The 13804-nt window shown below is 37.2% G+C and overlaps 1 protein-coding gene across 4 annotated transcripts in view; it reads right to left on the reverse strand.

The window, feature by feature from the left end:
* CCDC186 (coiled-coil domain containing 186) overlaps positions 1 to 13804 on the reverse strand; it is a 40509-nt gene that overhangs the window by 11068 nt on the left and 15637 nt on the right. For all 4 annotated transcript variants that reach the window (XM_020882455.2, XM_020882457.2, XM_020882454.2 and 1 more), the window contains exons 4-10: positions 11394 to 11522; positions 10417 to 10629; positions 9121 to 9240; positions 4449 to 4553; positions 3867 to 3965; positions 3616 to 3702; positions 2608 to 2750 (exon numbers count right to left, since the gene is read on the reverse strand). In XM_020882455.2, the coding sequence (XP_020738114.2) occupies positions 2608 to 2750; positions 3616 to 3702; positions 3867 to 3965; positions 4449 to 4553; positions 9121 to 9240; positions 10417 to 10629; positions 11394 to 11522 (896 nt within the window). The remainder of the gene's footprint in view (positions 1 to 2607; positions 2751 to 3615; positions 3703 to 3866; positions 3966 to 4448; positions 4554 to 9120; positions 9241 to 10416; positions 10630 to 11393; positions 11523 to 13804) is intronic.

Raw genomic sequence — 13804 nt, forward strand, 5'->3', positions numbered from 1 at the left:
TCATCCAAATACTTATTTGGATCACTGCGACGCCTAACATACGCTAGGAACTAAGAGCTCACTAAGACCTATAAGCAAGACTGATCTAACTCCTGCTTTTGAAGAGCTTTTAATCAAGCACTGTGAAAAAAACATTTTTGATGATGAAAGCACAGAGTGTAAGTGATTAAAATAATACTCAAAGGGTTAGCAAACTCTTCCTAAAAAGACCCAGACAGTAAACAATATAGGTTTCTGGGGCACATGGCCTTTGTTGCAACTGTTTTAACTAAGCCACTGTAGTGTGAAAGCAGCCACACAATACATAAAGGAATGAGAGTGACTGTGTACCCAAAAAAAAGTTTCTCTACAAAAAAAGGCAGTGAGCTGGAATTGCCTTGTGGGCCACAGAGTGCAAATTCCTGGGTAAGAGCAGAAGTAGGAGTAAGCGGGAGAAGACAACACATTCCAGGCAGAGGAAACAGTATGTGCAAAGCTGGGAAGGGAACGAGAGAATGACATCTTGTTGATACTAACAGACGGATATTCAATACTGATGAGGATAAAGACTGTACTGTATCGTAGCACTTACACAGGGCTCCACACCTAGGAGACAATTAATCAACGTTTGTTGACCAACTACTGCTGAAATACGGAATGAAAAAGGAGAATGCATAGAAGGAGAAGCAATGTTACTAACGATCATCCAAGCCATGTTAAGGCATCTGAACTCACTAGGCAATCCTTGAGGCGATGGGAAATCACTGAAAGGTCTGAGACTTCCTTTTTAAAAAAGATTATGTTAACTACACTGTAGTAAACTGACTAAAAGGGAAGTAGGCAAACAACAACAACAAAAAACAGTTTAGAAGACGTGGCAGCTTTCTAGATGAGAGCGGATAATGGCTTAGATGGTGGTAGTAGCAATGGGGATGTAAAAAGTAAATGGACTTGAAAGATATTGATGAGTTAGCATCAAAACTATTTTGTGACTGGTGACAAGTGAAGCAAAGGATAGAAGAGCCAAGGGTAACCCCCAGGTTCCTGGATTGGAAAATCGCTTGGATGTCACACGCATCACTTGTCTCAGCAACATCAGAGAAACGTATTTGCAGGCAAGACAGATGAACCAGTTTTGGACATGTTAAAAAGTTTGAGGTGTCTTTGATACTTGCATGTCTGGAGCTCAGCAAAAAGGGTTAAAGATAATAACTTGAAGGTTCTGCAACACATTACAGAAAGTTAGGATCATGCAGGCGTATAATAAAATAAGAATAAAAGATAGCTTTATGACAGAAAGAGAAGGCTGCCAAGGACACAAAAAGAGACTGGCCAGAAAGTTGGGGAGGAACGCCAGGACAGCACAATGAAATGAAGTCAAAGGAATGGAGCACTTCAAGAAAGTAAGGGGTTTAGTGTGTCCATACTGAAAACTCAAGCATGGCTTAATCTGGGAAGTATCTACTATATTTAAGGATGCATTAGCAGTTTGCGATGGTATGTTGGGGAAATTTGAATAAAATGGAGAGAAATAGAAGAGCAAAGGAGGCAAAGAAATGGAGGAGGGCTGCAGATGGTTCTATAAAGACGTGGTTGTGAATAAAAGGAAAGGGGCGATCATAGGATTTTTGAAGTTTTAAAGATGTAGTAACATTTAAACGTAGACAGAAGAAAAGAGGGAGTCAGTAAAAAGGAGGAGGTAAGAGATAAAGGAAAAAGAAGGAATAATCAAGAAAGACCCTGAGAAGGCAGAAGAGCATGGGATCCACAGGAGAAGTAGAGACCACAATTTGATTCAGAAATAGGAACATTTCCTTCACAAAAACAGAAGCAAAAGAAAAATGAGTGCAGATGCAGGCAAGTTCACAGAACTGACAGCAAGAGGTGGAGAGAACTGTCACCTGATGGCCCCCTTTTTTCTGCCAAGAGGGAAGCGCGAGGAGAGAGGAAAGATCACTGTGAAAGCTGTATGGTTTGGATACATGCTAAGAAGATGGGGGAGAAGATTCTAAGGACATATGGCAGGACTCAGGGTGCAGTAGCAGTCCCAGCTGAGGTTGCTAACCATGAATTTATAGCAGCATCAATCTGGATGATAGTAAAGATCTCTTTAGCAGCACTCAGCAGCCTGGGTGTTGGTAGGGTATAAAAAAGAAGATATTTGGATCCAGTCTGAATCTAGGCTTTGTCAGGTAAAGTCCTAAGTAGAACTCAGCTAACTGGTGTTATAAGAAGCCAAGGAATAATGTTATATCCTGACTGCAAGCTACACACATGCAAAGATATAGACAGAGATACAAATCTACCTTTTAGAAGAAAAACTACTATGTTTAAGTAACAGAATTTGAAAGCTAAGGAATGGATCAAAAAAACCCACAATCCAGTCTGTCTTATAAATAACTACTGCCAATGTTTACATATGAATATAAACTTTGATTTTTAGAAGCAGTGTTGAGAACCTCAAAAATAACCCAAAACTGTTCAAATGAAGATAGGAATTAAAAATTTTTTTTTTGCCTAGTAAAATATAAGATTATTCTTATTTAATGCAATGACTGCATTTAAAAACAGCAAGTTAGAATCAAAAAGCCTGTTGATTAGCACAAACAGAAGTTGCTCATTTTATACCTTTGATGCTGCTCCTGTATCTGATCTGCAACTTTCACTTTGTCCAACAAATTCTGAATTTCAGCTTTTTGGCGATTAATAATCTCTTTATATTTTGATAATTCATCTTCTGTCCTCAATCGTTCATCTTCTAGACATTTTACCTATCAAATAATCATATGCAAGTTAAACTACAAAACGATATTTTCTTATTCCTTATTAGCCATTTCAGATAGTGGTTATGTGTTAATAATCTAAGCTGAATTGTGAAGCAGTATTAACAAGAAGAAAACACAGCAAGAAGTTAACACTCTTGTGTTTCAGTCTCAGATTTCTCATGATTTAGTCATGGCAGTTTTAGCATGCCACTTCATTTCTGTTGTACCTCCATTTTCTCATCTGAAGAGGATATACCTTCCCTACCTACCTCAAAGTACTGGCATAAAGAAAAAATAGAAGGGCACATGAAAGACACTTTAAAAATTAAGTGATCATAAATTCAAGATGGTTACCTAAAAGCCTATTTCTAAGTAAATGAAAGACATACAATGATAACATATTTGACACTTATATTAAAAGGGATATTATTCTTGTAACATATGGATCCTAAACACTGGAAAAGATAAAGGAGACTGTTAAAAATTAAACCTGTATACAAGACTATTAAATATATTCAAGGGAAATGTACAGTCTTTCTATTATTTTCTGACACAGTTCTAAAGCCCATGTATCTTCCCAATTAATTTGCTAGTAAGACTGCCTTTAGATCAGAGGTTCAAGGATAGGTTACAGATAGAGCAAATGTGCTGTGAAACAGGAATGTTTGGCAAACACTTTAAAGGGACTGAAATGGAAGACATTTTTATTTCTCTTAAGAGTCAATTTTGTTGCTAGGGAATTGACACACTATTTTTTGATTTTAGATTATTTCTATATAAATATCCTTTCCCCAACATTTAAAAATCAGAATGAGAACTAAATTAAAGTTGTTTATCCGTCCTCTAGAGTCACGACTAAAGACTGAATTACCTTAGTTCTCAGTGTCCTTAGCTCATCCATGCCCTCCTTAAATGTCCTCTTCAGATCTTCTAGTTCCTTTATTTTGGCATGATGCATCTTTTTAAAAGTTTAAAAGAAACCACAAATCATTATATGCTAACCCAGATCTAACATTTATTGCCTGCTCCTTCTAAAAGACCTTAAAAGTAGATGGCAATAAGCACTTGTTTCTCTCCTTCAATATTACACCATCTAAGGTACACAAATACAGAGCTACTCACTTCTAGCTGGTCAGATTTTTCTTGCATTTGTTTCTCAAGTTCTCCTTTTGTGACTCTAAGCTTGGCATCAAGCTCATTTGATTTAATTTCTTCTGACTCCTAAGGGAAAAGAAAAGACAAAAGTATGGCAAGTTTTAAAGTTTTATGCTTTGAAACGTGAAGATGGCTTTTGCAATTCAGTTTACTAATCATAAAATACATAGCTCATGCATCTAAAATTGATGACTGCATTCAAAAATTATAAATATATCAATTTTGCACCAACAGAAGAGCGTATTTAATATGCATATTACACTGAGTGGGCTTTTTTTTTTTCTAAGTTATACATTTCCTTGTACTCATCTTTCTTCTAAAGTTTTATAGTGTTTTTATTCATCTAAAGACTTTTCTAATAAGATTTCTATTTAAGCTGCAAGTATTTTAACATAGGAAATAGCTTGCATTTAATTTAGTTGCCCTAGAAAATCTACTCCACACTTCAAATACCAGAGATACAAAAATTTATGAAACAAAAGAGTATTAATATTTGGTAAAACTTGTTATAACTTGTTATAAAGAAATCTATTCAGAACTTTAGCATACCTGATACGTTTTTATCATATCTTGACAATTTTTCCTAATCTGATCTGCTTCTTCCTTTGCTTGAGTTAATTTTGTTGTTGTTTCTTTGAGTTTATCTTTGGTTTCCTGCATTGACAAAAAGACAGTGTGAGATAATAGAAAATATACATTGGTCCCTGCCCCCAATTCCTGACAGAGCTCCTGAAACCCCTCATAGCCTGGGCCCGGGCCTGGCATCTGAAGTGGCAAGTTGGGAGGTTTTGTGGGACTGACACTCTCTCTGGATGGACAGTGTCAAAGTGAGTTCAACTGTAGGCCACTCGGCTGGTGTCACACACAACTGCTTGTAGTGGGGAGAAGCTTCCACACACTGGCAGCCAGATGAGTCAGCAGTGAAGTGTTTTGTGTAAAAGTAAACGGGACGCACAAGAAGAAACCCACAGGAGGGGGGCACTGGACTTTTCCCTATGCTGGAGGAAAACTCTTTTTTTTTAAGTTACAGACAGCAAACAAGGCTGGCACAGTGACGTGACGAATGGTGAGAACACTGACCAGAGTAGAGAAAGTTCTTGTCTTAGCACTGCCACTGGAGTCAGAAACTATTCCAGTAATGACACTTTGTGCATCTGACAAAAAACTAATGTGGCCTGCACACGTGAGTGATCAAGTCATTAAATAAAGTTAAATTTGATAGTTTTCAGCAAATCATTACAAGTTACTAACCTGAAAAAACAAAAATGCAAAACGTTTAAGCAGTTCTTTGAGACCCACATGAAAGATGATTCTTTGTTTTATAGCCAAGGTATCCAAAACTTTTTTTTACAGATTCATGCTGCAATTTGGTTTCTCTTCCTAACCACTCTATTAGAATAGCCATTCTGATGGTTTCCACGGAAGACTTTCTCATCAGACCCAACTGCTTTTTCTAATTTCTTATTCCTGACTTACCTATTCCAGTTCTGATCACTCCTCTTTCTTTTAATAGCCTTCCTCTGTCTATGGGACAGTCTATTTCTCTTTTTTCCCCCATTTCTTGCCTTCTCTGTCTTCTTAACTCACTAGACTTCCTATGGTGATTGTCCAAGTACAGCCCTACCCTTCAGCTTCAACATTCTCCTTCAGAGCACCCGTACAGTGCCATAATTTGTGCTATCACGTGGATTTCAAATGAAAATTTAGGTATCATCTTCTCCTAGTAGGTTCCCTTCAGAAAGAGATAGAAGCTGCTATTCTGTCTTCCTACAGATAGAATCCAGGGAACCCCGACATTGTAACAAATGGTACTTTGTACTGTAGCTTATTACATGCTTCCCTATTGAGAAGACAGCTTCTGGGTAACACCTAGCTCAGTATTCACATATGAACTGTTCATGCAATAAATGTTGAATTAATGAAGGAATACCTAACATGAATCTTCTGTTCTAGTTAGGCTGGTTTTCCCCAAACACCAAATTTCCCTTTTCTCCATATCTTGTTGTTCCTCCACTTGGAATGCCCTTCTCTTCATCTCTTGATATAAATTCCATCTACACTTCAGATACCACTTCTTATATGTCACTTTGTTTTCGGATAAATTTACTACCCAATTAAGTGTCTAGTTACATACTTTCAGTTGCAGGTCTTTTAATAATAATTTGGCTTATATTAAAATGGTGATTTTTAAAATATGAACATTTGAAGGTTTTTTCAAATACTGTTTTTTAAAATATGAGAATATTAGCTCAACAAGAGGATGGAGAGATAAAGGAATTTTATCTGTACCCCCACCACACACACTTCCTATATCATCAGTAACTACCAGAGCTTGACACATTGAGGTACTCACTCCATTTATTCAGAACACAGCAACCGAGACATTCCAATGTGTCAAATACAATTTTAAACAGTTTGTAGCCCGGTGTGAACCCTAAGGATTCCTGCTCCTACTCCTTCTGGCAGTTCTTCCACTGCCCATATATCAACAGTTTCCTAACACTCATCTGCTGATCAGCAATTAGCTTAGAACCCCACCATTCTCTAACCTTTGACCACTGTCAACACAGACACCCAAGATGGACGGGTCATGGTGGAAAGTCCTGACAAAACGTGGTCCACGGAAGAAGGGAATGGCAAACCATTTCAGTATTCTTGCCGTGAGAACCCCATGAACAGTATGAAAAGGCAAAAAGATAGGACACTGAAAGATGAACTCCCCAGGTTGGTAGGTACCCAATATGTTACTGGAGATCAGTAGAGAAATAACTCCAGAAAGAATGAAGGGATGGAGCCAAAACATAAACACCACCCAGTTGTGGATGTGATTGGAGATAGAAGTAAAGTCTGATGCTAAAAAGAGCAATACTGCATAGGAACCTGAAATGTTAGGTCCATGAATCAAGGTAAATTGGAAGTGGTCAAACAGGAGATGGCAAGAGTGAATATCGACATTTTAGGAATCAGAGAACTAAAATGGACTGGAATGGGTGAATTTAACTCAGATGACCATTGTATTTACTACTGTGGGCAAGAATCCCTTAGAAGAAATGGAGTAGCCCTCACAGTCAACAAGAGAGTCCAAAATGCAGTACTTGGATGCAATCTCAAAAACTACACAATGATTTCTTTCCAAGGCAAACGATTCAACATCACAGTAATCCAAGTCTATGCCCCGACCAGTAATGCTGAAAAGTTGAAGTTGAACGGTTCTATGAAGACCTACAAGATCTCCTAGAACCAACACCCAAAAAAGATGTCCTTTTCCTAATAGTGGACTGGAATGCAGAAGTAGGAAGTCAAGACATACCTGGAGTAACAGGTAAATTTGGCCTTGGAGTACAGAATGAAGCAGGGCAAAGGCTAATAAGAGTTTTGCCAAGAGAACGCACTGGTCATAACAAACACCCTCTGCCAATAACACAAAAGAAGACTCTACACGTGGACACCAACCAGATGGTCAATATCGAAAACAAACTGATTATATTCTTTGCAACCAAAGATGGAGAAGCTCTATAAAAAAGATCTTAATGACCCAGATAACCATGATGGTATGATCACTCATCTAGAGCCAGACATCCTAGAGTGTGAAGTCAAGTGGGCCTTAGGAAGCATCACTACAAACAAAGCTAGTGGAGGTGATGGAATTCCAGTTGAGCTATTTCAAATCCTGAGAGATGATGCTATGAAAGTGCTGCACTCAATATGCCAGCGAATTTGGAAAGCTCAGCAATGACCACAGGACTGGAAAAGGTCAGTTTTAATTCCAATCCCTAAGAAAGGCAATGCCAAAGAATGCTCAAACTACTGCACCATTGCACTCATCTCACACGCTAGTAAAGTAATGCTCAAAATTCTTCAAGCCAGGCTTCAGCAATACGTGAACCGTGAACTTCTAGATGTTCAAGCTGGAATTAGAAGAGGCAGAGGAACCAGAGATCAAACTGCCAACATCCACTGGATCATCGAAAAAGCAGGAGAGTTCCAGAAAACCATCTCTTTCTGCTTTATTGACTATGCTAAAGCCTTTGACTGTGTAGATCACAATAAACTGTGGAAAATTCTGAAAGAGATGGGAATACCAGACCACTTGACCTGTCTCTTGAGAAACCTGTATGCAGGTCAGGAATCAACAGTTAGAACTGGACATGGAACAACAGACTGATTCCAAATAGGAAAAGGAGTACGTCAAGGCTGTATATTGTCACCCCGCTTATTTAACTTATATGCAGAGTACATCATGAGAAACGCTGAGCTGGAAGAAGCACAAGCTGGAATCAAGATGGCTGGGAGAAATATCAATAACCTCAGATATGCAGATGACACCACCCTTATGGAAGAAAGTGAAGAGGAACTAAAAAGCCTCTTGATGAAAGTGAAAGAGGAGAGTGAAAAAGTTGGCTTAAAGCTTAACATTCAGAAAACTAAGATCATGGCATCCGGTCCCATCACTTGATGGCAAATAGATGGGGAAACAGCCAGAGACTTTTATTTTGGGGGGCTCCAAAATCACTGCAGATGATGATTGCAGCCATGAAATTAAAAGATGCTTACTCCTTGGAAGGAAAGTTATGACCAACCTAGACAGCATATTAAAAAGCAGAGACAGTACTCTGTCAACAAAGGTCCGTCTAATCAAGGCTATGGTTTTTCCAGTGGTCATGTATGGATGCGAAAGTTGGACTATAAGGAAAGCTGAGTGCTGAAGAATTGATGCTTTAGAACTGCGGTGTTGGAGAAGACTCTTGAGAGTCCCTTGGGCTGCAAGGAGATCCAACCAGTCCATCCTAAAAGAGATCAGTCCTGGGTGTTCACTGGAAGAACTGATGTTGAAGCTGAAACTCCAATACTTTGGCCACCTGATGCGAAGAGCTGACTCATTTGAAAAGACCCTGATGCTAGGAAAGATTGAGGGCAGAAGGAGCAGGGGACGACGGCAGAGGATGAGATGGTTGGATGGCATCACCAACTCAATGGACATGAGTTTAGGTAGGCTCCGGGTAGTTGGTGATGGACAGGGAGGCCTGGCATGCTGCGATTCATGGGGTCACAAAGAGTTGGACACAACTGAGCAACTGAACTGAACTGAATCACCAAATATTTTGGCTCAAGCTATCCTACAGGAGTCCCTAAAATAAACTCTATGCCTGATTAATAACTATTACTCTGTTTGTTCTTTAAACTGATTCTAATAGTTTTCCCACTGTGTGATGGTACTTACCTTATGTGAATCCATTTCTGCTTTTAATTTGTTTTGTGCCCATTTTACTTTAATGATGTGAGAGTTGATATCTTCCTTTAATTTGTCTATTTCTCTGATGAGTCTAGTAGCTTCACCTTCCTAAAATAATATCACTGGGTCATATTTTTCACTTAAACAATCAACAATCATTTGTGTGTCTTTCATATCTCAAGATAATCAATGCAATCCAGGGGTTAGCATGTTATGGCTTACAAGCAATAAAACTGATTTAAAGTTTCAATCACAAGAGGAAAGTAAAATCCTAAAACCAATGAACATTAACATTTATACTTTAATCAACTATTATGTTTTATGAGTATAAGCATACCTTTGGTGCTTCCCAAATGGCTGACATAAGGTGAAATATAAATTAAATTGGTTTTGCCAGAATTCCTGAGAACAATGACAACATTTCTGAACTAAAACTTAGTAGAAAATAACACTGATTATCAAGAAATGATAACCTGCTGGACATAAAACTATGCCATGAGGCTGTTAGTTAAAATCAAGGGCTCTGAATAGCTCAGTAATTAAATCTCTTTAAATAGCATCTAAAAACATGTTTTTCTGCAAGAAAAATATAAATTCTATTCTATGAGCGTTACATTAAAATTCTGGTCAAATTATACCTCTAGCTCAAAAACTAGGCTTCCGTGGTAGCTCAGTTGTTAAAGAAATCTGCCTGCAATGCAGGAGACCCCAGTCTGATTCCTAGGTCGGGAAGACCCCCTGGAGAAGGGACAGGCTCCCCACTCCAGTATTCTTGGCCTTCCCTGGTGGCTCAGCTGGTAAAGAATCCGCCTGCAACGAGGGAGACCTGGGGTCGATCCCTGGGTTGGGAAGATCCCCTGGAGAAGGGAACAGCTACCTACTCTAGTATTCTGGCCTAGAGAATTCCATGGACTGTATAGTCCATGGGGTTGCAAAGAGTCGGACATGACTGAGTGACTTTTACTTTCATGTGTATCTTTTACGAAAGTAAAATCTTCCTTTGAAGCACAAAGTCATTTCTACAACATGTAGATTTTAAAAGAAAGTTTTAAAAAAGATCTAATGAACATGTGTCAGTTTCTCATATTTTCACAGGAAAAATGTTTTGCAGCTAGCTAACAACATATTGGAATTATTAAAGCATTCACCTTCTTTGAAGGTAAACTAACAAAAACAGCTTTATGTTTAACAGTGGTTGAACCATGTTAATTTATGATTATTTAATTAAATAAGGAAAAGCAAAGAGAATAAGCTTCAGGTAAGGTACAATATCAAAAGTGATACCTTTGTTTCATACAGCTGGTGTAATCGTCCTTTCTCCTGAGAAAGTTGCTTAATTTTGTTAGTGTTTTTCTCACATTCTTTATTTGCATCTCTAAGTTTTTTTTCAAGTATCTCTTTTTCCTTTCGAAGGTCTAAAGATTCCTTCTCACCTCTTACATACTTCATTACCATTGCTTCTTTTTCCTGGCGTGCCTCTTCACATTTCTTGTTGGCCTTTGAAAAAACTATCTAGCGTTAATAAAACATGTTTTTTAAAGTAAAAATAAACTAAAATATAAATAATATTTTCCTAAAATATCACCAATTTATTTTTGCACATTTTGGGGACCTGTGTCATGAAATCATAAAAAAGAAGTGATACAATGAACAAATTCATATCACTAACATTTGCTTCTTCCCTTTCCTATTTCTTTTCCTTTAGCTAATACAGATGCTATATTCTGTTTATGCCTTCAGATCACTTTTCCACTCTTTCCTAGCCTGACCTGTGCTCTGGGAAAATGACCATCGGGGACCACATTAACAAGTTTCTTTGTCCTCATATAAAGAAAAGGTTTGGAAGAAGACACGTTTTACAGTTTGAATTGTTATTGTGTACCATTTATTATCATTCTGTTTTTATTTTAAAATATAATCATAATTCTAATTGTTATTTTAATGAAACTATGTTTGGGTTCACTAAAGCTATCTTCTTCTTAATGTCTTATCCTCTATATTTCTCTTTAATTAGTATAAAAGTTTGAGAACTGATAGTATAAGTGTTAAGCATGTAACATTCCTACTGCTCAGGGTCAGAATATTGTAAAGAATCACAGAAATAAAAGTTGAAGTTTTTTGTAGTTAACATACATTTATGTAATGCTTTAGCATTTTAAAAATCCTATTCCTAATACACACTAATGTCTAAAATTATCTAACAGGGTTAAATAAACAAAAAGTCAACAGAAAGTTAATAATAATGATGATCTGAAAAATACCTGTTCCATCCGATGGGCCATCTCTTTGTGTAATTGCTGAATTGCATTTTTGGCTGCAATGTCTTGAGCTAATACTTTATCTTTGGAAGCCTGAACTTCTTTATTAAGTTCCTCAATTCTTGTTTCTAACTGTAAAGAAAATTATTTCCAGATTATTTTTATAGCTATAACAAACAGATCACTAACATTTCAAATAAATATAAACTATACATATATGAGTATAAAGAATTCAAGAATATACTTCAGTCACAGACATAAAAAGTAAACATTAATGATGTTCCAATATATCATTAGAATTAAGTCAGGATAAATCTGAAGCAGACTCTGAGAAGACAGATGGTAAGCTCTAAAGTAATTATCAATGAAATAACTCAAAAAATAGTTAAAATATCATGAAAAAAATTTAAATGTTACATATTTACTTAATGCAATATAAGGCAGTAAGTGAGGAACAGGGAAACAAAACAGGAACACAGCAGAAAAGACATAAAGAAACTGCAGACATAAAATACTCAAAAATGGTGGACATAAATCTATAAACCTAACCCATAACCCTAATCTTAAATACTGTAAAAGCTACACCTTGATAGAAATCTTGAAAAAATTACACTTAGAAGCTAGATATTACATGATTCTACTTATATGAAGGAAGAGGAAACATATATGATTCCACTTATATGAAATACTCAGAACTGGCAAATACATAGAGAGACAGAAAGTAGACTAGCTGTCCCCTAGGGCTGAGGGAAGACAGCTGACAGGGGCTGGAGGGAAATGAGGGGTGACTACTAATGGGCTTGTAGTTTTTTCATGTGATAAAATTTTCTAAAATTGTGACAAAATGTACAACTAAAAATCACCAAACTGTATACTAAAATGAGTGAATTATGTGGTATGTGAATTATATATCAATGAAACTGCTATAAAAACCCTACTAGTTAGCTTACATATAGTACACATGTACTAATTTTCCGTATGACAACACTGTCCAACAGCAATACAAGCCCAATTTTTTGGTAGCAACATTTTAAAAAGTAAAAAGAAACAGGTAAAATAAATGTTTTATTAAACCAAATGTATATAGAATATCATTTCAACATGTAGTCAACATTAAAAAACTGAGCCATTTTACCCCTTTTTGTACTAAGCCTTTAAAAGGGCATATTTCACACTGACATTACCTCTTAATTTGGACTAGCCACCTTTTACTTACCCAATAATCACGATGGCCAGTGAGAGCCATATTAAGTGATACAGATTCAAAGATAAAATCAGGAAAGAAAACTCTGCTATACTGGCTAGCAAAAGAAAGGTGAATCGAATTTTCTCCTTTAATAGGGCACAACCACTAACAATTTCAAGAAAAGAACAGCTCTGGTTAGCTTCCATCTATTTATTCTGAAGTTTCTGGTCATCAGCAGTGATCTGTCTACCAAAATTCATATTCAGCTCCACACTTTAAAATTAAGGCACCTTCACTTTAAAACTCTAAGTTTGATCTGCATGTGGTAGACCACACACACACACACACACACATCAGGATTAAACTTTCCTGATAAAGTATAATTTCATTAAGTATAACAAAGTCTAAGTAAGTGAAACTTGGTTTAATGTTTCATTACAGTATTATCAGCTGTTTACTTTTACTTTCATTATACAGCTTTCTGTGAAAGATGAGGCAAAAACAAAGACTTTTAAGGCTACCATGTTTCTAACCTTTTCCACGGAAGAAAAATGAAAGTGAAAGTCGATCAGTCATGTCTGACTCTTTGCAATCCCCATGGACTATAGTCAATGGAATTCTCCTGGCCAGAGTACTGGAGTTGTAGCCTTTCCCTTCTCCAGAGGATCTTCCCAACTCAGGGATTGAACCCAGGTCTCCCACAATACAGACAGATTCTTTACCAGCTGAGCAACAAGGGAAGCCCAAGAATACTGGAGTAGGTAGCCTATCCCTTCTCCAGCGGATCTTCCTAACCCAGGAATTGAACTGGGGTCTCCTTCACTGCAGGTGATTCTTTACCAGCTGAGCTACTAGGGAAATAAAAAAAAAAAGCAGCTCAAAAAGATAAAAGAGCAGCTGAGTTACCAGTCTAGAATATGCACCTTGCTGATCCAAGCATCATAGTATCTTTTTACAAAAGAAAGGAAAGAAAAGGCTTGGGGAAACTAGGTAACCAGATAAAATCTGAAATAAGAGAGTCAGCCTTCAGTATAGTTTACAAAATACTAAGAACAGAACTGCATTAAACTATAAGCTTAAAAGGGCTTCCCAGGTGGCACTAGTGGTAAAGAATTTGCTTGCCAATGCAGGAGATATAAGAGACGAAGATTCGATCTCTGTGTCGGGAAGATCCCCTGGAGGAGGAAATGGCAACCCACTCCAGTATTCTTGCCTCAAGAATCCCATG

The sequence above is a fragment of the Odocoileus virginianus genome, chromosome 7 (assembly GCF_023699985.2).
Source record: "Odocoileus virginianus isolate 20LAN1187 ecotype Illinois chromosome 7, Ovbor_1.2, whole genome shotgun sequence".
NCBI classification, from domain to species: domain Eukaryota; kingdom Metazoa; phylum Chordata; class Mammalia; order Artiodactyla; family Cervidae; genus Odocoileus; species Odocoileus virginianus.